At 49.8% G+C, this 22491-nt stretch overlaps 1 protein-coding gene across 1 annotated transcript in view; it reads right to left on the bottom strand.

The window, feature by feature from the left end:
• DNAJA2 (DnaJ heat shock protein family (Hsp40) member A2) overlaps window positions 1-13320 on the bottom strand; it is a 34464-nt gene extending 21144 nt beyond the window's left edge. Inside the window, exon 1 of the mRNA XM_063946010.1 lies at window positions 13121-13320. Within this exon, the coding sequence (XP_063802080.1) occupies window positions 13121-13198 (78 nt within the window). The 5' untranslated portion in view covers window positions 13199-13320. The remainder of the gene's footprint in view (window positions 1-13120) is intronic.
• Window positions 13321-22491: the final 9171 nt, after the last annotated feature.

The raw sequence follows: 22491 nt of genomic DNA, 5'->3' as shown, positions 1-22491 counted from the left end.
AGGGAATGCTCTGATAGAGGACAGGACCTACTAGCCCTTTGGAGAGACAGAGGGAGAGTTTGCCAGCACACACCAAAAACGCTATAATTATATAGGGACAACCTTATATAAGTGTTTTCCCTTATAGCATCTTTTTTATATATTTCTAACGCCAAATTAGTGCCCCCCCTCTCTGTTTTAACCCTGTTTCTGTAGTGCAGTGCAGGGGAGAGCCTGGGAGCCTTCCCTCCAGCCTTTCTGTGAGGGAAAATGGCGCTGTGTGCTGAGGAGATAGGCCCCGCCCCTTTTTCGGCGGCCTCGTCTCCCGCTCTTAACGGATTCTGGCAGGGGTTAAATATCTCCATATAGCCCCCGGAGGCTATATGTGAGGTATTTTTAGCCAAAAATAGGTTTTCATTGCCTCCCAGGGCGCCCCCCTTCCAGCGCCCTGCACCCTCAGTGACTGCCGTGTGAAGTGTGCTGAGAGGAAATGGCGCACAGCTGCAGTGCTGTGCGCTACCTTAAGAAGACTGAGGAGTCTTCATGCCGCCGATTCTGGACCTTCTTCTTGTTTCAGCATCTGCAAGGGGGCCGGCGGCGAGGCTCCGGTGACCATCCAGGCTGTACCTGTGATCGTCCCTCTGGAGCTAATGTCCAGTAGCCAAAGAAGCCAATCCATCCTGCACGCAGGTGAGTTCACTTCTTCTCCCCTAAGTCCCTCGTTGCAGTGATCCTGTTGCCAGCAGGACTCACTGTAAAATAAAAAACCTAAGCTAAACTTTTCTAAGCAGCTCTTTAGGAGAGCCACCTAGATTGCACCCTTCTCGGCCGGGCACAAAAATCTAACTGAGGCTTGGAGGAGGGTCATAGGGGGAGGAGCCAGTGCACACCACCTGATCCTAAAGCTTTACTTTTTGTGCCCTGTCTCCTGCGGAGCCGCTATTCCCCATGGTCCTTTCAGGAACCCCAGCATCCACTAGGACAATAGAGAAAAAACCTTTGAGGAGGGTTTTTCTTGAAAGCAAACGCATAACCGTAAGATACCGCTTCTTGCACCCAGGCATCAGTGGTACACTAGTACCAGATCTGTGCAAAATGGAGAAGTCTGCCTCCCACCCTGGGGTCCTCCAGGTGGAGGCCCGCACCATCAGGCTGATGGCTTATCTTCTGTTTTAGAAGCAGGTCCTCTGGTAGCCCAATGCTTTTTAGTCTTACCAGACTTGTTGTATTGGGACTGTTTGCCGTCACCTTTTCCTTTAGACCGAAAAGCTGGGAATTCAGGCTTGAATTTGTAAGTGGAAGGAAACTTTACTTTCTTGGAGTCTGATTCTGACTCCAAAATACTGAACTCTTTACCAAAAAGAATTTCTCCAGTAAAAGGTAGAGACTCCAAAACCTTCTTGGATTCTGAATCAGCTTTCCATGTGTGTAGCCGAACTGCTCTGCGAGCGGCTACTGCGGAGGCTGATGCTTGAGAGGCAATAGTACCCATATTGCAGCCTGTTTGATATATGCAACATGGGATTTTTGCTCTCTAGATGTCATTGAAATTTCTCCTTCCAATGCATCCGTCCAGGCAGCCACTACTTTAGCCATTCAGGCTGAAGCCATAGCTGGTCTTATGATTGCCCCAGACAGGGAAAACCTACTCTCCTACCCGTGACATTATTTATACCCCTTTCACATCGCACTAAAAACCCGGTATCGACACGGCATATTGCCGTGTCGAAACGGGTCAGTGTGCGATGTGAAAGGTCCTTTGCAGAATTAGCGGGTCGCCTGACCCGGTAATTCAACCCGGTAAAAAAGAAGGGTTATTACCGGGTTTAATACCGGGTCAGGTGCAGTGTGAATGGGAGCCGCTCCGATGCGACACGGCTCCCATTCACAGCATAGGGAGAGGCGGCGCAGGAGATGAGCTCATCTCCCAGCGCCGCCTCCACCCCCGCTGCTATGGCAACCGACCCGGTATATTGCCGGGTCGGAAAGCCAGCAGAGGAGCGCAAATGCCGGATCCCACCCGGTAAGGACACATTTCTCTCACCGGGTAGGATCCGGCATTTGCGATCTGAATGCAGCATTAATGATGTTGAAGGCAGAGGTAATGTAGATTTTCACACTAATCGAAATAACATGCGTATCTACTTTAGGGGCCACCTCCCTTTTTAAGCAATCCCCAGCCGGAAGAGGATAACTGGAATACCATTTCTTAGGAATTCTAAATTTCTTACTTGGCGTAGCCCAAGCCTCTTTCATAATTTCCGTCAGCTGCTCTGACCCAGGAAACTCAGTCTTAACTGTTTTGGGACATTTAAACACAGGTGCCTTGGATTTTAACACAGGCACTGCTGAGTCTTCTAAGGATAGAATGGCTTTCATTGCATTAATCAACTCAGACATGTCCACTGAGCTGAGAATTTCTTCCTCATCTTCGTATGCAGAACCAGAGTGTAATGAGTCTTCCTCTGAAGAATACTCATCTGAAACATGTGTAGACTGTGAAGATGTTGTTTCATGTCTATGTGATTTACTTACCACTGGCCTTTCAGCCTGTTTCTGTTGAGAGGCTACTGCGGAATGCTGCACATAAAGGTTAATAGTGCAACTTATCCCCGGTATAGAAGTTGGAATTATCCGTTTAGCTATACTGGATAATGTCTGTGCAAATGTAGCCCATGGGGGATCAAATTGCACCTGCCTTGAATTTTTCAAGAGACCTTGGTGAAAGCTAAAGCAATTTGCACACAAACCATCGTGAACCAGATCCTGAGAGGTTAACCCAGCTTTACATGACAAACATGATATGAGTGTTGGTGCTGCTGTCAATGTATTATCCTCACCCTTGCCGCTCTTAGACATGATAACTAATCAGACACTTTCACAGTGTACTACACAATTTGTGACTGTAATCAATTTAAGATGTGTTAAAGTGACAATCCAACCCTACCCTGCTTAGCACCAGCATCGAGGATCGGAATAGACAGAGAAAACGGACAGAATTATAGTAAAGTCAGCAATCACACTAGCAATCAGTCACAGGTTATACATTAGTATAAAAGCAATATGAGCACATAATAAAGTACAGATACATTTCAAGTAGGAGAAACATATTACTGCGTTACCTTATATAAGTTTTAACCGTACTCCGACGCATAGCGAAAGAAACCACAGTAATAATTATCAGACTCATATGCATTAGGCACTTATCCAGCTAATCGTACTCAAAGGTAGATAGAGACTTAGTGCTGTATCACCCGTACTCAGTAGAGTGGGATACAGGGAGACTCACCCCGCTTCCAGGATCGATCAATACGTTTGTGAACGCTGAGTGGATCCAGACGCTAATAGTGTACACCACCGCTCCGTGAACCTATAGTGAACACGGACGCACCAGTCACACAGCCGCCTATGCTGCGACTGGGTCCCCTCTGTACACAGCGTCTCAAGACGGAAGCTGGAAAACAGTTCATGGCGGGAGACTCAGAGGAAACTGGTCATGAACCGGGGGGGAGGGGCGACCAGGAGAGTGTCTGACTCCCCACTACTGACATCAACCTCAGGGATTGCAGCCTCATATTATTCCTGGAGCCTATGATTCCCAACGCCTAGCGCTGGTGCACCCGAGGTGGCAGCCGCGTCAGCTACTGTTTGGTAGTCTCCTCCCAAAACAGTGCGGCTGTGTCCGTATTCCCCTTCTTAGCGGAACCGATGCCTTACCTTCTCCCGGTGCTCCGGCCACAGCCTGGTAACGTCTACTGGACCTGCTAGTTTGTCGAAACAGCACTGTACTCGTTGGTAAGCGTTGTCACAACCCAGCGGAGAGTTGTTGGAGCGACTCTTTCTAAGGTACGTATAAAAATAAGAATTTACTCACCGGTAATTCTATTTCTCGTAGTCCGTAGTGGATGCTGGGAACTCCGTAAGGACCATGGGGAATAGCGGGCTCCGAAGGAGGCTGGGCACTCTAGAAAGATTTATGACTACCTGGTGTGCACTGGCTCCTCCCACTATGACCCTCCTCCAAGCCTCAGTTAGGACACTGTGCCCGGACGAGCAGACATAATAAGGAAGGATTTAGAATCCCGGGTAAGACTCTTACCAGCCACACCAATCACACCGTACAACTCGTGATACTATATCCAGTTTGACAGTATGAAAACAACTGAGCCTCTCAACAGATGGCTCAACAATAACCCTTTAGTTAACAATAACTATTTACAAGTATTGCAGACAATCCGCACTTGGGATGGGCGCCAGGCATCCACTACGGACTACGAGAAATAGAGTTACCGGTGAGTAAATTCTTATTTTCTCTAACGTCCTAGTGGATGCTGGGAACTCCGTAAGGACCATGGGGATTATACCAAAGCTCCCAAACGGGCGGGAGAGTGCGGATGACTCTGTAGCACCGAATGAGAGAACTCCAGGTCCTCCTCAGCCAGGGTATCAAATTTGTAGAATTTAGCAAACGTGTTTGCCCCTGACCAAGTAGCTGCTCGGCAAAGTTGTAAAGCCGAGACCCCTCGGGCAGCCGCCCAAGATGAGCCCACCTTCCTTGTGGAATGGGCATTTACAGATTTTGGCTGTGGTATGCCTGCCACAGAATGTGCAAGCTGAATTGTACTACAAATCCAGCGAGCAATAGTCTGCTTAGAAGCAGGAGCACCCAGCTTGTTGGGTGCATACAGGATAAACAGCGAGTCAGAGTTTCTGACTCCAGCCGTCCTGGAAACATATTTTCAGGGCCCTGACAACGTCTAGCAACTTGGAGTCCTCCAATTCACTAGTAGCCGCCGGCACCACAATAGGCTGGTTCAGGTGAAACGCTGACACCACCTTAGGAAGAAATTGGGGACGAGTCCTCAATTCCCCCTGTCCGAATGGAAAATCAGATAAGGGCTTTTACATGATAAAGTCGCCAATTCTGACACTCGCCTGGCTGAAGCCAAGGCCAATAACATGACCACTTTCCACGTGAGATATTTTAGATCCACGGTTTTTAGTGGCTCAAACCAATGTGATTTTAAGAAAACTCAACACCACGTTGAGATCCCACGGTGCCACAGGGGGCACAAACGGGGGCTGAATATGCAGCACTCCTTTCACAATGGCTGAACTTCAGGTACTGAAGCTAATTCTTTTTGAAAGAAAATCGACAGAGCCGAGATCTGTACTTTAATGGAGCCTAGACTCAGGTCCATATTCACTCCTGCTTGCAGGAAATGTAGAAATCGACCTAGTGGAAATTCCTCTGTTGGGGCCTTTTTGGCCTCGCACCATGCAACATATTTCCGCCACATGCGGTGATAATGCTTTGCCGTAACATCTTTCCTGGCTTTAATAAGCGCAGGAATGACTTCTTCCGGAATACCCTTTACCTTCAGGATCCGGCGCTCAATCGCCATGCCGTCAAACGCAGCCGCGGTAAGTCTTGGAACAGACAGGGCCCCTGCTGAAGCAGGTCCTGTCTGAGCGGCAGAGGCCATGTGTCCTCTGATATCATTTCCTGAAGTTCCGGGTACCAAGCCCTTCTTGGCCAATCCGGAACCACGAGTATCGTTCTTACTCCTCGCCATCTTATTATTCTCAGTACCTTTGGTATGAGAGGCAGAGTAGGGAACACATAAACCGACTGGTACACCCACGGTGTCACTAGAGCGTCCACAGCGATCGCCTGAGGGTCCCTTGACCTGGCGCAATCTCTCTTTAGCTTTTTGTTGAGGCGGGACGCCATCATGTCCACCTGTGGCCTTTCCCAACGGTTTACCAACAGCAGGAAGACTTCTGGATGAAGTCCCCACTCTCCCGGGTGTAGGTCGTGTCTGCTGAGGAAGTCTGCTTCCCAGTCGTCCACTCCCGGAATGAACACTGCTGACAGTGCTAGTACGTGATTTTCCGCCCATCGGAGAATCCTTGTGGCTTCTGCCATTGCCACCCTGCTTCTTGTGCCGCCCTGTCGGGTCACATGGGCGACTGCCGTGATGTTGTCTGACTGTATCAGTACCGGGTGGTTTTGAAGCAGGGGTCTTGCCTGACTTAGGGCATTGTAAATGGCCCTCAGTTCCAGAATTTATATGTAGGGAAGTCTCCTGACTTGACCATAGGCCCTGGAAGTTTCTTCCCTGTGTGACTGCTCCCCAGCCTTGAAGGCTGGCATCCGTGGTCACCAGGACCCAGTCCTGTATGCCGAAACTGCGGCCCTCTAGAAGATGAGCACCCTGCATCCACCACAGTAGAGACACCCTGGTCCTTGGAGACAGGTTATCATTTGATGCATTTGAAGATGCGATCCCGACCACTTATCTAAGAGGTCTCACTGGAAGGTCCTCGCATGGAACCTGCCGAATGGAATTGCTTCGTATGAAGCCACCATTTTTCCCAGGACTCGTGTGCAACGATGCACCGATACCCTTTTTGGTTTTAGGAGGTCTCTGACTAGAGATGACAGCTCCTTGGCTTTCTCCTGCGGGAGAAACTTTTTTCTGTTCTGTGTCCAAAATCATCCCCAGGAACAGTAAGCGAGTGGAAGGAACCAGCTGTGACTTTGGAATGTTCAGAATCCAGCCATGCTGTTGTAGCACCTCCTGAGATAGTGCTACTCCGACCAGTAACTGCTCCCTGGACCTTGCCTTTATAAGGAGATCGTCCAAGTATGGGATAAATAAAAACTCCCTTTTTTTTTTTAAGGAGTATCATCATTTCTGCCATTACCTTGGTAAACACCCTCGGTGCCGTGGACAGTCCAAACGGTAGTGTCTGGAATTGGTAATGGCAATCCTGTACCACAATCTGAGGTACTCCTGGTGAGGAAGGTAAATAGGGACATGCAGGTAAGCATCCCTGATGTCCAGGGATACCATGTAATCCCCCTCGTCCAGGCTTGCAATAACCGCCCTGAGCGATTCCATCTTGAACTTTGTTATGTAAGTGTTCAAGGATTTCCATTTTAAAATGGGTCTCACCGAACCGGCTGGTTTCGGTACCACAAACAGTGTGGAATAGTAACCCCCTCCTTGTTGAAGTAGGGGCACCTTGACTATCACCTGCTGGGAATACAGCTTGTGAATTGCCTCTAGCACAGCCTCCCTGCCTGAGGGAGTTGTCGGCAAGGCAGATTTGAGTAAACGGCGGGGGGGGGGGGGGAGACGCCTCGACTTCCAGCTTGTACCCCTGAGATACTACTTGAAGGATCCAGGGATCCACCTGTGAGCGAGCCCACTGATCGCTGAAATTTTTGAGGCGGCCCCCCACCGTACCTGGCTACGCCTGTGGAGCCCCCGCGTCATGCGGTGGACTCAGAGGAAGCAGGGGAAGAATTTTGATTCTGGGAACTGGCTGCTGGTGCAGCTTTTTCCCTCTTCCCTCGTTTGACCCGCCTGCTTTTTTGAAGCCGAAAGGACTGTACCTGATAATACAGTGCGTTTCTTAGGCTGTGAGGAAACCTGAGGTAAAATATTTTCATCCCAGCTGTTGCTGTGGATACGAGGTCCCAGAGACCATCCCCAACCAATTCCTCACCCTTATAAGGCTCTATGTGCCTTTTAAAGTCAGCATCACCTGTCCAGTGTCGGGTCTCCAATACCCTCCTGACAGAATGGACATTGCAATAATTCAGGATGCCAGCCGGCAAAATATTCCTCTGTGCATCCCTCATATATAAGACGACGTCTTATGTTCGCAAAATAGTATCCCTGTTTGAAAGGGGTACAGACCACGCTGCAGCAGTCTGCAGGTCTCAGTCTAGTACCTGAGTGTGTAATTACAGACTTCAGGATAGCCTCCTGTTATTTATCAGCAGGTACCTTCAAAGTGGCCGTATCCTAAGACGGCAGTGCCACCTTGACAAACGTGTGAGCGCCTTATCCCCCTAGGGGATATCTCCCAGCGTAACTTATCCTCTGGCGGGAAAGGGTACGCCATCAGTAACTTGTTAGAAATTACCAGTTTCTTATCGGGGAAACCCACGCTTTTTCACACTTCATTCACTCATTTGATGGGGGAACAAAACACTGCCTGCTTTTTCTCCCCACACATAACACCCTTTGTTTTTAGTGGTACTTGGGTTAATGTCAGAAATGTGTAACACATTTTATATTGCCGGGATCATGTAACGGATGTTCCTAGTGGATTGTGTATATGTCTCAACCTCGTCGACACTGGAGTCAGACTCCGTGTCGACATCTGTGTCTGCCATCTGAGGGAGCGTTGATGGCCTTTGAGACGTCTGGGCAGGCGCGGGCTGAGAAGCCGGCTGTCCCATAGCTGTTACGTCATCCAGCCTTTTATGTAAGGAGTTGACACTGTCTGTTAATACCTTCCACCTATCCATCCACTCTGGTGTCGGCCCACAGGGGCGACATCTCATTTATCGGCATCTGCTCCGCCTCCACATAAGTCTCCTCATCAAACATGTCGACACAGCCGTACCGACACACCGCACACACACAAGGAATGCTCCAATGAGGACAGGACCCACAAAAGCCCTTTGGGGGGACAGAGTGAGAGTATGCCAGCACACACCAGAGCACTATATAATGCAGGGACTAACTGAGTTATGTCCCCTATAGCTGCTTTTATATAATTTATACTGCGCCTAAATTTAGTGCCCCCCCTCTCTGTTTTAACCCTGTTCTGTAGTGTAGACTGCAGGGGAGAGCCAGGGAGCTTCCCTCCAACGGAGCTGTGAGGGAAAAATGGCGCCAGTGTGCTGAGGAGATAGGCTCCGCCTCTTTTTCGCGGACTTTTCTCCCGCATTTTTATGGAATCTGGCAGGGGTTAATATACATCCATATAGCCCTGGGGGTTATATGTGATGTATTTTTGCCAGCCAAGGTGTTTTTATTGCTGCTCAGGGCGCCCCCCCCCCAGCGCCCTGCACCCTCAGTGACCGGAGTGTGTGGTGTGCATGAGGAGCAATGGCGCACAGCTGCAGTGCTGTGCGCTACCTTGGTGAAGACTGATGTCTTCTGCCGCCGTTTTTCCGGACCTCTTCTTGCTTCTGGCTCTGTAAGGGGGACAGCGGCGCGGCTCCGGGACCGAACACCAAGGACTGGGCCTGCGGTCGATCCCTCTGGAGCTAATGGTGTCCAGTAGCCTAAGAAGCCCAATCCGGCTGCAAGCAGGCGAGTTCGCTTCTTCTCCCCTTAGTCCCTCGCTGCAGTGAGCCTGTTGCCAGCAGGTCTCACTGAAAATAAAAAACCTAATCTATACTTTCTTTCTAAGGGCTCAGGAGAGCCCCTAGTGTGCATCCAACCTCGGCCGGGCACAAGATCTAACTGAGGCTTGGAGGAGGGTCATAGTGGGAGGAGCCAGTGCACACCAGATAGTCATAAATCTTTCTAGAGTGCCCAGCCTCCTTCGGAGCCCGCTATTCCCCATGGTCCTTACGGAGTTCCCAGCATCCACTAGGACATTAGAGAAACGCTGTTTAGAAAGATCACTCAAAAAATATAGTAAGACTATAAAAATAAAATAAGAAAGCTTAGGGCTGCTAAAAACCAGCAGCCCTCTGACCATGGTCCGGCTCCTACCGCACCAAACAAAAAACTGATTTGCCTGAGCCAGGAGGCGGGGATATATGGATGAGCCCGTTGCCTGCTGGGAGGCAGAAAAGGTGCAAATCCGCTGTCGCTCCATCATATCCCAATGTTATCCTGTGGATAACCTGTGGACCCTGCAGGGGAAAGTAGCTAATTTTTGGTGTTTTGAGCTACTTTGAGCTCAAAATCGCCTAGTGTGTATGGCCGGCCGTTGAGCGCTAATGCGCGCTCTCGCATTATCGCTTGCCACCACCGCCCGTCAGCCTGTTTTACCGGCCGAGCGAACCACTTTCCACAGTCTCGTACTGTGGAAAGTGGTTCACCCCCGTGTACATCGCTGGGCACAGTGAAAATCGCTCAGTGCGTTTGCATTGAGCTATTTTCCCGCCAGCAATTTTCACATCATCGCTCTGCATACACGCTGGGCAAAAACGCCAATTGTGTATGCACCTTTAAGGTGATGGTAGCTACCAGGACTATGCTCTGGAATGCTGGGTAAAGTCATCAATTAAGCAACCCCCAAAGAAAACCTACACAGGCTGCTTTAGTGATCAAAAAACGGCGTACAGTAATAGACGTCACAGATATCTGCTGCGTTCCCCCCCAATACATATATCCGGATGGAACTTGAAATTTGCAGTTACCCGTTTTGGGGGGATATACTGCAAAAAATGCGCTGGTAACTACGCTCCTTTGTGTGATAAACAAAGCAGCCCAATGATGCGGCAGACATCCGGACAACGCAGCAATCGAAGGCTTACCCGCTTGTGGACGTGCAAATTTGTTAGTTACCCAGAAAGAGAGCCCCGCGGTTAAGTGGAACGAGTGCGGTGGGGGTTCGTAATGTGACTGAGTATGCGACATCCAGGATGTATCAACAAATACGTTACATGAAATTATACACGGCATTGTAAACACCTTCACTCACACTATACTAATACGGTATACTTATTTGTATTCTGGCAGGTTTTCATAAGCTGCCTCTTCCGGGAACCTCACATGACGAAGCAGCTTATCTGGGCTGTATAATTGTGACTGTTATACTCATGTTTAAATCACGTTCGGGTACATTTGTTTTTTTTTTTTTTTTTCTTACAAGGACATTCGGTGCACGGATATAAGAATATAATTAGGTTATGACAGATGCAGAAAAACCTCCAGTGCAACCAGCAGCCAATGGTGACATCATGGACTTTCCATGTTGCTATGACATCATGGTCTTATTTGGGGTGGAGTGATGGCGGAGACGGGGAATCCCTCGCAATGACAGCGCACGTTTGGTATAAATATAGTGTGGCGGCTCCTCTTTCCTGCATGATGTGGCGGTATTCTGATGAATGTGCTACAGTATTTCTTTAATGCACCAGTTCCCGGCATTGGCATCCTGACCGCCGGCCATGACGTGACCGCATCCCGTTGATATATGTGTGTGTGATGTCATCAACATGCAGAATGCGGACTGTACTACTGTAGCCTAAAACTAACCCTATCTGACACCTAACTGCATGTGTCGGAACTCAATAGCAGTAGTCAGAGCATATGGATTGGAACTATAACATATTGAGTATCGAATGTCTATGTAGATGAAAGGCTTGGGCTTAGCGAGGACATGTGTAATACTTACACGGGACTAGGACATTGTCTTATGAATGACACTATGCAGCCTGTATACAGAGACTTGGCCAGGGGTACCATAGGAAGAATGTTATAGGAAGCACATAGCTAGGGTATAAGAAGAGTGATCAGATGGAAGCGCCACGGCTTAGGTAGCCATCACAAAGACCAGGTATCCTCTAATGGTAACGACTACATAGAAGCTTATACAATGGCACTGTGAAAATGTCCGCAGCGAATGACTAAGGGAAACTGCACTTTAATAAGGTGTGGAGCCGATTGTATAATTAAATGACAGAATCGTGGATTCATTTCTAATATGAAAAGATAAAGATAAACACATATCTAACTCAGAGTCAATTACTACGGGGGGGGGGGGGGGGGTTAGTGATACGTTATCAGCGAGAATAGTGAGAGTAGGCGGCGTGTTTGGGAAGCTGGGCAGGCGATGTGGTACAATGGTTGGGGAACAGGGGGCGTTTTCTTTGTAATAGCTTAGAAGAATGTTATTATTTGGAAGTGGCTCAGTACAGGTGCTGGAGAGGTATTGCCTGCAATCATTAGGCAGATAATGATTATGTAGGCGACATTATAACCTGGGCCCAGGCAGGGAGTATTATACAGTGATAATAGATAATTAGGTGACACTATAACCTAAGTGTAGGTATACAGTATCAGGGATGGAGTGTCAGCTCTGGGGGTTAGTATTAGGGACAGGGGCCATGGTATTAGGGGCAGGGGCCAGTGTTTTTACCCCTCCAGGCCCAGGCAGGGAGTATTAGTAACAGTGATAATGGATAATTAGGGGAGACTATAACCTGGGTGTAGGTGTACAGTATTAGGGATATATGGGGCCGGGGTATTAAGGGCAGGGACTGGGGTATTAGGGGCAGGGGCCGGGGTATTAGGAGCCGGGGTTATTACCTCTCCAGGCCCAGGCAGGGAGTATTAGTAACAGTGATAATGGATAATTACGGGACACTATAACCTGGGTGTAGGTGTACAGTATTAGGGGTAGGGGCCGGGGTATTAGGGGCATTATTAGCCAGGGTTATTACCCCTCCAGGCCCAGGCAGGGAGTATTAGTAACAGTGATAATGGATAACTAGGGAACACTATAACCTGGGTATAGGTGTACAGTATTAGGGATGAAGTGTCAGCTCTGGGGGTTAGTATTAGGGGCAGGGGTATTAGGAGCCGGGGTTATTACCCCTCCAGGCCCAGGCAGGGAGTATTAGTAACAGTGATAATGGATAACTAGGGAACACTATAACCTGGGTATAGGTGTACAGTATTAGGGATGAAGTGTCAGCTCTGGGGGTTAGTATTAGGGGCAGGGGTATTAGGAGCCGGGGTTATTACCCCTCCAGGCCCAGGCAGGGAGTATTAGTAACAGTGATAATGGATAATTAGGGGACACTATAACCTGGGTGTAGGTGTACAGTATTAGGGGTAGGGGCCGGGGTTTTAGGGGCAGGGGCATTAGGAGCCAGGGTTATTACCCCTCCAGGCCCAGGCAGGGAGTATTAGTAACAGTGATAATGAATAACTAGGGAACACTATAACCTGGGTATAGGTGTACAGTATTAGGGATGAAGTGTCAGCTCTGGGGGTTAGTATTAGAGGCAGGGGCCGGGGTTATTACCCCTCCAGGCCCAGGCAGGGAGTATTAGTAACAGTGATAATGGATGATTAGGGGGACACTATAACCTGGATGTAGGTGTACAGTATTAGGGGCAGGGGTCGGGGTATTAGGGGCCGGGGTATTAGGGGCAGGTGTATTAGGGGTAGGGGCCGGTGTTATTACCCCTCCAGGCCCAGGCAGGGAAGCAGCTGAGTAATAGTAATGACAGAGAAGGAGGAGCCAGGGGGTACGGGGTTTCCACACTGGCCCCTGCGATGCCCCCATCCCCCCAGCCAGCAGTGACCCTGACACCCGGCTCCCCCCTCCCGGGCCCCTCTGCCCCCTCCCCCCGGCCCTCGCTCACCTTCTTCAGCTCGTTCTCGCTGGCGCCCGCGGGCACCCCCAGCAGGTCATACAGCTTGGTGTCGACGACGTTGGCCATGGCGGAGGCAGCGGGGACCGGAGCAGGAGACGGGAGAAGCGGCGACCGGTGCTGAGGGCAGAGAGAGGCCGGAAACGAGCTCGGGAACGTCACTGCCCCACGTGATCCGCGACGTCACTTCCCGACGCCCCGCCCACTTGCGGGCAAAGTGGGTAGTAGGGGTATCTAGGATACGGCGCAGTGGCCCGGGGGAGGACAGCGGGTACCAGGAGCCGCACTGAGGGGGGGACAGGGGCTGGCGCTGCCCATAGCAACCAATCACATGCCAGCTTTCATTCTGTACAGTGTGCTACATAAATGACAGCTAGAGTCTGGTTGGTTGCTATGGGCAACTTCCCCACTCGCTCTCTGCAGAACAGCCGGCGATGCTGCCATGGGAACGTGACGTACTATGGCATATAGCCATCGCAAGGAAATAAGGCGATAATTCGACAAGCGATGGTTAAACTGTGCGCAGTAGGGGCGGGATCACGCATAGCAGTAGGGGCAGGATCGCGTGTGCGCAGTACGGGAAGGATCGTGTGTGCGCAGTAGGGGCGGGATCACGCATACGCAATAGGGGTAGGATCGCGCGTGTGCAGTAGGGGCGTGACCGCGCATGTGCAGTAGGTGGGATCGCGCATGCGCAGTAGGAGCAGGATCACGCATGTGCAGCAGGGGCAGGATCACGGATGCGCAGTAGGGGCAGGATCACGGATGCGCAGTAGGGGCAGGATCACGCATGCGCAGTAGGGGCAGGATCACGCATGCGCAGGAGGAGCAGGATCACGCATGCGTAATAGGGGCAGGATCACGCATGCTTAATAGGGGCAGAATCACGCATTCGCAGTAGGGGCAGGATCATGCATGCACAATAGGGGCAGGATCACGTATGCGTAATAGGGGCAGAATCTTCACAAATGCACAGTAGAACGGCGCTGCCGACCCCACTTCCAGGAGTCCGCCACGCCACATGGCCATCTGATAGGCATCGGAAGTGTGCTAGCAATGTGGCAATTACAACAAGACCCATATTGAATGGACATGTAATAACTGTGATAATCATCCTCAAGCACCGCCACCTCCTAGGCAGAGAACGGGCTTACCGGTTCACACTGCACCCATCCCGGGGCGATTCAGGCTTCAACCCAGGTCACGATGAAATGCCGGGACGCTCGACCCCGGATATTCTTTCAGGACCCTTTCACGCTGAGCAAATTCCCGGGTTGATGCGCGTTCATGTGCAATAATCCTGGAAATATTTGTCAGTGTGAAAATAGGATTTTAATTACATACCGGTAAATCATTTTCTCGTAGTCCGCAGAGGATACTGGGGATCCATTTAGTACCATGGAGTATAGATGCGTCCACTAGGAGCCATGGGCACTTTAAGAGTTTGATAGTGTGCACTGGCTCCTCCCTCTATGCACCTCCTACCAGACTCAGTCTAGGAAACTGTGCCCGAGGAGACGGACATACTTTGAGAGAAGGATAAAAGGAAAGTGGTGAGATTCCGAACCAGCACACACAACAAGAGGAAAGTGATGCTAACCAAACTTGAAACAGGAGCAGCAATAGCTGAACAAACCAGTATACTTATCCAAGTAACAGTGCAGGAAGAACAAAGCACCAAGCGGGCGCCCAATATCCTCTACGGACTACGAGAAAAGGATTTACCGGTAGGTAATTAAAATCCTATTTTCTCTTACGTCCTAGAGGATACTGGGGATCCATTTAGTACCATGGGGAAGTACCAAAGCTCCCAAACCGGGAGGGAGAGTGCTAAGGTTCCTGCAGAACTGATTGACCAAACTGAAGGGCCTCAGAGGCCAAATTATCGAACTTGTAGAACTTTGCAAACGTGTTCGAACCTGACCAAGTAGCTGCTCGGCAGAGCTGTAAAGATGAGACACCCCGAGCTGCCGCCCAGGAAGAACCCACCGTCCTAGTAGCGTGGGCCTGTACAGATTTAGGAACCGACAATCTTGCCGTGGAATAAGCATGCTGGATAGTGAGGCTGATCCAGCGCGCAATTGACTCATTTGAAGCAGGACACCCCATCTTATTGGGATCGTAAAGAACAAACAGCGTGTCCGATTTCCGGTGACGAGCTGTTCTCTTCACATACACCTTCAAAGCCCTCACAACATCCAAAGACTTTGAAGTAGCAGAGGTGTCGATGACAACCGGAACCACAATAGGTTGGATGATGAGAAACGCAGACACCACCTTAGGAAGAAATTGGTGACGAGTCCTTAGTTCATCTCTGTTCTCATGGAAAATGAAATAGGGGCTGTTGTGAGACAATGCTCCCAGCTCTGACACACGTCTTGCTGAAGCCAAGGCCAACAGTGTGATGGTCTTCCACGTAAGATATTTTACGTCTACCTCCTGTAACGGTTCAAACCAGTCCGATTGGAGGAACTGCAGCACCAAATTGAGATCCCATGGTGCCGTGGGAGGCACAAAGGGAGGATGGATGTGCAGAATGTGCAGAACCCCTTTCAAGAACATCTGGACCTCAGAGAGAGAAGCCAAATGTTTCTGAAAGAAAATGGACAAGGCCGAAATCTGGAAATTTATGGAGCCCAGACATAGGCCCGAATCCACACCAGACTGCATAAAAAGCAGGAAACGTCCCAGATGAAATTCCACCGCAGAATATTTTCTTCTCACACCAAGAGACGTATTTCTTCCAAATACGGTGGTAATGTTTAGACGTAACCCCCTTCCTGGCTTGGATCATAGTCGGGATGACCTTGTCAGGGATGCCCCTCCTGGCTAGAATCAGCCGTTCAACTTCTATGCCGTCAAACGTAGCCGTGTTAAGTCTTGATAGACGAACGGGCCCTGTTGCAGAAGATCCTCATGAAGAGGTAGAGGCCAAGGATCTTCGAGGAGCATCTCCAGAAGGTCCGCTCACCAGGCCCTTTGCCAGTCCGCAGCAATGAGAATTGCTTGAACCTTTATCCTTTTTATTCTTTTCAGAATTCTTGGGATCAGCGGAAGTGGAGGAAACACGTACACCATCTGATAGACCCATGTAGTTGTCGGAGCGTCCACCGCCACTGCCTGTGGTTCTCTTGACCTTGAACAATACAGCTTGAGCTTCTTCTTGAGACGAGAGGCCATCATGTCGATTTGTGGACATCCCCATCAACGTGTCAAGTACCTGAACACCTTCGGGTGAAGGCTCCACTCCCCCAGGTGCAGGTTGTGTCTGCTGAGGAAGTCTGCTTCCCAGTTGTCTACTCCCGGGATGAAGACCACCGACAACGCCACAGCATGTTTTTCTGCCCAGAGGAGAAACTCTGACATTGCTGCCCTGGTTTTTGTTCTGCCCTGTTGGCTTATGTACGTCACTGCCGTCACATTGTCCGACTGAACCTGAATCGCCCGATCTTAAAGATGATATGAGGCCTGCAGAAGGGCGTTGTATATAAAAGAAGAAAGAGGGGGGCTCCTATCAAATGGCGCCTTTAAGCTGCCCTGAGCTACGTCCCTTCCTGAAAGAGTCACCACACTTTCAACAAATCAACAATGTAGACAGAAAGGTGGAAAGGATATGGCTCTCGGCGCTATATAACACTATTTAGCACTTTACATGTACATATATATTGAAGTTTACACAATACGTTCCTCTGAATGGGTCTCCAGGTGATTCCTTTTCTCCTTCCAGCGTTCATCCGGTGTTATATCCCAGTGATATGATTCAGATGCAAAAAATAAAGATAATATATGTGTGGAACCGTCTCAATTTCTCAAGAAAGTCTCTTTTTTAGAACACCATACATTGTCCTTCAGATAAACAAATAAACGTGATGTGGGCGTACCCCAACTCACACAATTCAATGTGAAACTATACGTATAAAGGTATCTTTTTGCCACCACCAAACCCCCAATTGTACTGTGTCTGAATTTGCGTACTCCACTCACTGAATTAGTAGAGTGGAGAAAGCTCATAAAGGTATCTTTATCTTCAATAATATATCCAAATGCGTACCCTACTTACAGGGTCGAAAGTGATCACATGCGCATCAAGGTTTCTTTTTCCCTTGGTTTTCTTGTTGAATGTGACTGGTATTTTCCTATAGGTCTCCACCAGGGATTCGGAACCAGATATGTAGAAAAAATATGTGCAAAAAGAAAAAAACAATGTGTAGACTGAACTAGTGAATAAGTGCAAAAAGACTTTTTTTTATTTTTTATTTTTTTAAAATGGAGACCTCTCTCCACATGTTTCAGAGGAATATATCCTAAAAATAAGATTTTACTCACCGGTAAATCTATTTCTCGTAGTCCGTAGTGGATGCTGGGGACTCCGTAAGGACCATGGGGAATAGACGGGCTCCGCAGGAGACTGGGCACTCTAAGAAAGATTTAGTACTACTGGTGTGCACTGGCTCCTCCCTCTATGCCCCTCCTCCAGACCTCAGTTAAGGAAACTGTGCCCGGAAGAGCTGACATTACAAGGAAAGGATTTTGGAATCCAGGGTAAGACTCATACCAGCCACACCAATCACACCGTACAACTTGTGATAACATACCCAGTCAACAGTATGAACAACAACAGAGCATCAGACAAACCTGATGCAACCATAACATAACCCTTATTTAAGCAATAACTATATACAAGTATTGCAGAAGAAGTCCGCACTTGGGACGGGCGCCCAGCATCCACTACGGACTACGAGAAATAGAATTACCGGTGAGTAAATTCTTATTTTCTCTGACGTCCTAGTGGATGCTGGGAACTCCGTAAGGACCATGGGGATTATACCAAAGCTCCCAAACGGGCGGGAGAGTGCGGATGACTCTGCAGCACCGAATGAGCAAAGGCAAGGTCCTCCTCAGCCAGGGTATCAAACTTGTAGAACTTAGCAAATGTGTTTGAACCCGACCAAGTAGCAGCTCGGCAAAGCTGTAAAGCGGAGACCCCTCGGGCAGCCGCCCAAGAAGAGCCCACCTTCCTTGTGGAATGGGCTTTCACTGATTTAGGATGCGGCAATCCTGCCGCAGAATGAGCTTGCTGAATCGTGTTACAGATCCAGCGCGCAATAGTTTGCTTTGAAGCAGGAGCACCCAGCTTGTTGGGTGCATGCAGGATAAACAGTGAGTCAGTTTCATCTGGAATGCCCTTTTCCATTAGGATCCGGCGTTCAACCGCCATGCCGTCAAACGCAGCCGCGGTAAGTCTTGGAACAGACAGGGCCCCTGCTGTAACAGGTCCTGTCTGAGAGGCAGAGGCCATGGTTCCTCTGAGATCATTTCTTGTAGTTCTGGGTACCAAGTTCTTCTTGGCCAATCCGGAACGATGAGTATAGTTCTTACTCCTCTCTTTCTTACTATCCTCATTACCTTGGGTATGAGAGGAAGAGAAGGGAACACATAAACCGACTGGTACACCCACGGTGTCACTAGTGCGTCCACAGCTATCGCCTGAGGGTCCCTTGACCTGGCGCAATATTTTTTTAGCTTTTTGTTGAGGCGGGACGCCATCATGTCCACCTGTGGCTGTTCCCAACGGTTTACAATCTGCGTGAAGACTTCTGGATGAAGTCCCCACTCTCCCGGGTGTAGGTCGTGCCTGCTGAGGAAGTCTGCTTCCCAGTTGTCCACTCCCGGAATGAACACTGCTGACAGTGCTAGCACGTGATTTTCCGCCCATCGGAGAATCCTTGTGGCTTCTGCCATCGCCATCCTGCTTCTTGTGCCGCCCTGTCGGTTTACATGGGCGACCGCCGTGATGTTGTCTGATTGAATCAGCACTGGTTGGTTCTGAAGCAGGGGCTCTGCTTGACTCAGGGCATTGTAAATGGCCCTTAGTTCCAGTATATTTATGTGTAGTGAAGTCTCCTGACTTGACCACAGTCCCTGGAAGTTCCTTCCCTGAGTGACTGCCCCCCATCCTCGGAGGCTTGCGTCCGTGGTCACCATGACCCAGTCCTGTATGCCGAATCTGCGGCCCTCGAGAAGATGAGCACTCTGCAGCCACCACAGCAGAGACACCCTGGCCCTTGGGGACAGGGTGATCAACCGATGCATCTGAAGATGCGATCCGGACCATTTGTCTAACAGATCCCACTGAAAAATCCTTGCATGGAACCTGCCGAAGGGAATTGCTTCGTAAGAAGCCACCATCTTTCCCAGGACTCGCGTGCAGTGATGCACCGACACCTGTTTTGGTTTCAGGAGGTCCCTGACCAGAGATGACAATTCATGGGCCTTCTCTACCGGGAGAAACACCTTCTTCTGTTCTGTGTCCAGAATCATGCCCAGGAAGAGCAGACGCGTCGCAGGAATCAGCTGCGACTTTGGGATATTCAGAATCCAGCCGTGCTGTAGCAACACTTCCCGAGAAAGTGCTACGCTGACTAACAACTGCTCTCTGGACCTCGCCTTTATAAGGAGATCGTCCAAGTACGGGATAATTATAACTCCCTTCTTCCGAAGGAGTATCATCATTTCGGCCATTACCTTGGTAAATACTCTCGGTGCCGTGGACAGACCAAACGGCAACATCTGGAATTGGTAATGACAATCCTGTACCATAAACCTGAGGTACTCCTGGTGAGGTGGGTAAACGGGGACATGCAAGTAAGCATCCTTGGTGTCCAGCGACACCATAAAATCCCCCTCTTCCAGGCTTGCAATAACCGCCCTGAGCGATTCCATTTTGAACTTGAACTTCCTTATATAAGTGTTCAAGGATTTTAAATTCAGAATGGGTCTCACCGAACAGTCTGGTTTCGGTACCACAAACATTGTGGAATAGTAACCCCGTCCCTGTTGAAGGAGGGGAACCTTGATTATCACCTGCTGGAGGTACAGCTTGTGAATTGCCGCCAGTACTACCTCCCTTTCCCTGGGAGCAGCTGGCAAGGCTGATTTGAGGTAACGGCGAGGGGGAGTCGCCTCGAACTCCAGCTTGTATCCCTGAGATACAATTTGTACAGCCCAGAGATCCACTTGTGAGCGAACCCACTGGTTGCTGAAGTTTCGGAGACGCGCCCCCACCGCACCTGGCTCCGCCTGTGGAGCCCCAGCGTCATGCGGTGGACTTAGAGGAAGCGGGGGAGGATTTTTGTTCCTGGGAACTGGCTGCCTGGTGCAGCTTCTTTCCTCTACCCCTGCCTCTGGGCAGAAAGGATGCGCCTCTGATCCGCTTGCCTTTCTGAGGCCGAAAGGACTGTACATGATAATACGGTGCTTTCTTAGGCTGTGAGGGAACCTGAGGTAAAAAAGTTGACTTCCCGGCTGTTGCCGTGGATACGAGGTCCGAGAGACCGTCCCCAAACAATTCCTCACCCTTATAAGGCAAAACCTCCATGTGTCTTTTAGAATCAGCATCACCTGTCCACTGCCGAGTCCATAATACTCTCCTGGCAGAAATGGACATTGCATTAATTCTAGATGCCAGCAAGCAAATGTCCCTCTGTGCATCCCGCATATATAAGACGACGTCTTTTATATGTTCTATGGTTAGCAAAATAGTATCCCTGTCGAGGGAATCAATGTTGTCTGACAGGGTATCAGACCATGCGGCTGCAGCACTACACATCCATGCTGAAACAATAGCAGGTCTCAGTATAGTACCTGAGTGTGTATACACAGACTTCAGGATAGCTTCCTGCTTTCTATCCGCAGGCTCCTTTAAGGCGGCCGTATCCTGAGACGGCAGTGCCACCTTTTTTGATAAGCGTGTGAGCGCCTTGTCCACCCTAGGGGATGTTTCCCAACGTAACCTATCCGTTGGCGGGAAAGGGTACGCCATCAGTAACCTCTTAGAAATCACTAGTTTCTTATCGGGGGAACTCCACGCTTCCTCACACAATTCATTTAATTCATCAGATGGGGGAAAAGTCACTGGCTGCTTTTTCTCCCCAAACATAATACCCTTCTTGGTAGTAACCGGGTTAATATCAGAAATGTGCAATACATTTTTCATTGCAGTAATCATGCATCGGATGGCTTTAGTAGACTGTGCATTTGTCTCATCCTCATCTACACTGGAGTCAGACTCCGTGTCGACATCTGTGTCTACCATCTGAGCTAGCGGGCGTTTATGAGCCCCTGATGACCTCTGAGACGCCTGGGCAGGCGCGGGTTGAGATCCAGGCTGTCCCAAGGCTGCTGTGTCATCGAACCTTTTATGTAAGGAGTTGACACTGTCTGTTAAGACCTTCCACATATCCATCCAATCCGGTGTCGGCCCCGTCGGGGGCGACACCACACTTATCTGCCCTTGCTCCGCCTCCACGTAACCCTCCTCATCAAACATGTCGACACAGCCGTACCGACACACCGCACACACACAGGGAATGCTCTGACTGAGGACAGAACCCCACAAAGTCCTTTGGGGAGACAGAGAGAGAGTATGCAAGCACACACCACAGCGCTATATAACACAGGGATTTACACTATAATGAGTGATTTTTCCCAATAGCTGCTTAATATATATTATTTGCGCCTAAATTTATGTGCCCCCCCTCTCTTTTTTACCCTTCTTGTATCAGGAATACTGCAGGGGAGAGCCTGGGGAGCTGCTTCCAGCGGAACTGTGAAGAAAAAATGGCGCTGGTGTGCTGAGGAAGAAGGCCCCGCCCCCTCAGCGGCGGGCTTCTCCCTGCAGTTTCTGACTGAAAAATGGCGGGGGTTTTACACATATACAGTCACAGACTGTATTATGTGTATTTTTATGCCAAAAGGTATTTTATTGCTGCCCAGGGCGCCCCCCCCCCCCAGCGCCCTGCACCCTACAGTGACCGGAGTGTGTGGTGTGCAGTGGGAGCAATGGCGCACAGCTGCAGTGCTGTGCGCTACCTTAATGAAGACCGGAGTCTTCTGCCGCCAATTTCATCTCCTTCTCTTCTGTCTTCTGGCTCTGCAAGGGGGACGGCGGCGCGGCTCCGGGAACGGACGATCGAGGTCAGGCCCTGTGTTCGAACCCTCTGGAGCTAATGGTGTCCAGTAGCCTAAGAAGCACAAGCTAGCTGCACGCAGGTAGGTTTGCTTCTCTCCCCTCAGTCCCTCGTAGCAGTGAGTCTGTTGCCAGCAGATCTCACTGAAAACAAAAAACCTAACAAATACTTTCTTTCTAGCAAGCTCAGGAGAGCTCACTAGGAGCACCCAGCTCTGGCCGGGCACAGATTCTAACTGAGGTCTGGAGGAGGGGCATAGAGGGAGGAGCCAGTGCACACCAGATAGTACCTAATCTTTCAGAGTGCCCAGTCTCCTGCGGAGCCCGTCTATTCCCCATGGTCCTTACGGAGTTCCCAGCATCCACTAGGACGTCAGAGAAAACTCATTTAATT

This window comes from Pseudophryne corroboree, chromosome 11, assembly GCF_028390025.1.
Source record: "Pseudophryne corroboree isolate aPseCor3 chromosome 11, aPseCor3.hap2, whole genome shotgun sequence".
Taxonomy (NCBI): domain Eukaryota; kingdom Metazoa; phylum Chordata; class Amphibia; order Anura; family Myobatrachidae; genus Pseudophryne; species Pseudophryne corroboree.
Note: the sequence above shows the minus strand (reverse complement) of the source record. Positions and strands in the feature narration are given on the sequence as shown.